Source organism: Mizuhopecten yessoensis, unplaced genomic scaffold (assembly GCF_002113885.1).
Source record: "Mizuhopecten yessoensis strain PY_sf001 unplaced genomic scaffold, ASM211388v2 scaffold713577, whole genome shotgun sequence".
NCBI classification, from domain to species: Eukaryota; Metazoa; Mollusca; class Bivalvia; order Pectinida; family Pectinidae; genus Mizuhopecten; species Mizuhopecten yessoensis.
Window position 1 is genome coordinate 1 of NW_018478691.1, and position 2,626 is coordinate 2,626.

At 32.7% G+C, this 2,626-nt stretch overlaps 1 protein-coding gene across 1 annotated transcript; it reads right to left on the reverse strand.

Annotated features, from left to right (window-relative positions):
* Window positions 1-45: 45 nt before the first annotated feature.
* Window positions 46-2,427, reverse strand: LOC110440912 (vesicle transport protein USE1-like; the record flags this gene model as incomplete). Its single annotated transcript, XM_021484028.1, has 2 exons — window positions 46-1,889; window positions 2,258-2,427. Coding segments are annotated over 2 exons (371 nt in total), but the record flags the coding sequence as incomplete, so codon positions are not given.
* Between the last annotated feature and the right edge of the window lie 199 nt (window positions 2,428-2,626).

Consider the following 2,626-nt stretch of genomic DNA (forward strand, 5'->3'; position numbering starts at 1 on the left):
GCAATAGGTCACTTGAGCTAAAGCTCAGGTGACCTAAAAATTGTACCACAACTGACAAATTTGCCTGATGTGTCAGTTAAAAAGATCAACTTGTTCATCAGAAATTTATTCTGATATCATTTTGAAGACAGAGAGGGCATACATTATTCATAATTAAGTGATCTAAATAGTTTTAGATGTCTGGGAGAAATAAAAATTACTTAATTTGTGAACTATGCATTGATTATTTTCCAGACAATCAACCATGCAGATGAATCACAAAACAAAAAGGTCAAAAATACAATGTTCACACACTTGATGATTTGTACATGTTATGTATGTCAATGAATAATAGATCCATTTACACTGATAAACAAGGAGGAGATTCATGCTGGCACCTCATCATCACATGAGGGAGGACATACTTTTATGAAACCATTTACCAGTAATAAGTTCTGGTTCACAGTTAAGCCAATCTTGTTTTTGAAAGGTTTTATACATGAAGGTAATGTCTGGCAATCAACCCCTCTTGGATACAGGATTCAAGTTAAGGAATAGCCTGGAAACCAAAACTGTCTCTAAGGACTATAAACCAAGGATAATGGAGGACCATCTTCCTGGGATTGGTAAGGTCCAGAACTACCCACTATGTAAGGATGACCTCCTGGGGTTACCACTGGTAAAATACTGTCTATAGATATATACTGTTATTGCTGTTGTAAAAATACAGCTAATTTGTAATTTCTGAGGCACAATAATTTAGTTAGTCTACTGAAGCTGTAAGAATTCTAGGCACAATACATGACAAGTCCCATTTTGCTTTACACGTCCTACTGTACTATTTATATTTGTAATGGTAGTGATTGGTTTCTTTGCAATCTTCTCTTGGATGGAAACTGGAGTTATGTATAAACAGACTTTTTGGATATAATTTGAATAATATAGGAGGAAAAGGTTCCCACTCACTATTGGTTTTCTGTGTTTACTGAATTTAGAAGGACACCCAGCAAATCTTGATCTTTATTGAAAATTTAAGAAACCTCTAATAATTAAATTTTATATTACTGTTATATGTAACATTTGTAGCATGTTAAAATCTTTACTTTTATATAAATATAACATGCCCTGTACAGTCACTGAATTTTAAACAAATTTTACATACAGCTACCATAATTCTCAAGTAGCACACACCTATTTCATCCTTGCATACTTCTAAAACATATACCTATATTGTACTATAAATGTGATTATTTTAGCAGTAAACCCTATCATCATATAGTAAAACTAATGGCAGTAGAAATGTTATAAAATTTATTTTCACTGGAATATTAATGCAGCACCTTTATTCATCCGCGGCAATACACCAGAGGTGGTATGCAGATTATTGGAAGAAGAAGAGGATTCCAGCATAGGAAGACATTTTTAATCAAAACAATAACAGATTGATACACGAAGAAAGAACCCATGCATTAACTCATGGTCACTCCTATCAGTAAGGGATCAATGTTCTGATTTATAAATTTTAATCATTAAATATTCCTCCAGAGAGGTATTTTATGGGGGTGTTTTTAGAGCACCAGAGCTGTTAACATATAACTACATTTATAGTATAATATAATTCCACAAAACCAAACACTATTCTATAAATAACTCACAAACGTCTTTCGTACAACAACTCCCGTACTGTATTACATTACACAAATCTTTAATCATAAATCCTCGTCATAGATGTAATGTTTCTTAGGGAAAAGTCTGATGAACATGATCATAAATAAAAACATCATGATAACGACAGCCAGCATAACCCACATACACCAGTCACAGCCCTTCGTGTGTTTCTCCACCTTCTCACTGACTGCGGCTAGCTTGTTATAGTTCACGTCGGCCAGCTTGGTCGTTTCCATCACTTTCTGCAAAGAGAATTTTAACAATACATAATTCAAAACTTGATTTCAAAAACATTGTCACGGTTTGAAGTTGTAAGTTTCTTTTGCATTAGAATGGTATTGAACACAATATCCTGGACAGCTCTTTTTCAAGATAAATTAAACCAAGCATGGTTTGACAATAAGTTTATAGAGAGATAATTTTCTCTTTCTTTTTTGAATACATAGGACAAAGAAACAGTGCTCTAATTTTTTAATTTAAGAAAGTTATTCTTTATAAACTTTTATATCTTCAAGTATATTTGATTTTTTTCTATTATTCAACACCTACCATCATCATTATAAGACCTGTTTATAGGTATCTAACACCTGTATCAACTACAACTGTTTACCTTGCTATCCTCCTTCACTATTCTACCAGAGTCTCTCACACTGTCTTTCAGATTCCTCGTCAACATCAGCATTTCATCAGCAAGTCGTTCCTGCATCTGGTGATGGTGTTGTATGAGAGAATCAATGTCCTCCTCGTCCTGGGGATTATGTTGTCCAAATCCAGTCCCATCTTAACAACAAAAATATTACCAGGGTATCTGTACTGTAAATGATAATGATATTAATCACTGTACCTATTTACTTCATATATTTTTTTCCTAGTATCGTATTTTAAAGATTTAAAAGCAAATTATATATAAAAAAAATAACAATAAATGAAGCAGGTTGTAAGTAATATAATAGTCTTTTATAAAGTTGTAAGTAATATA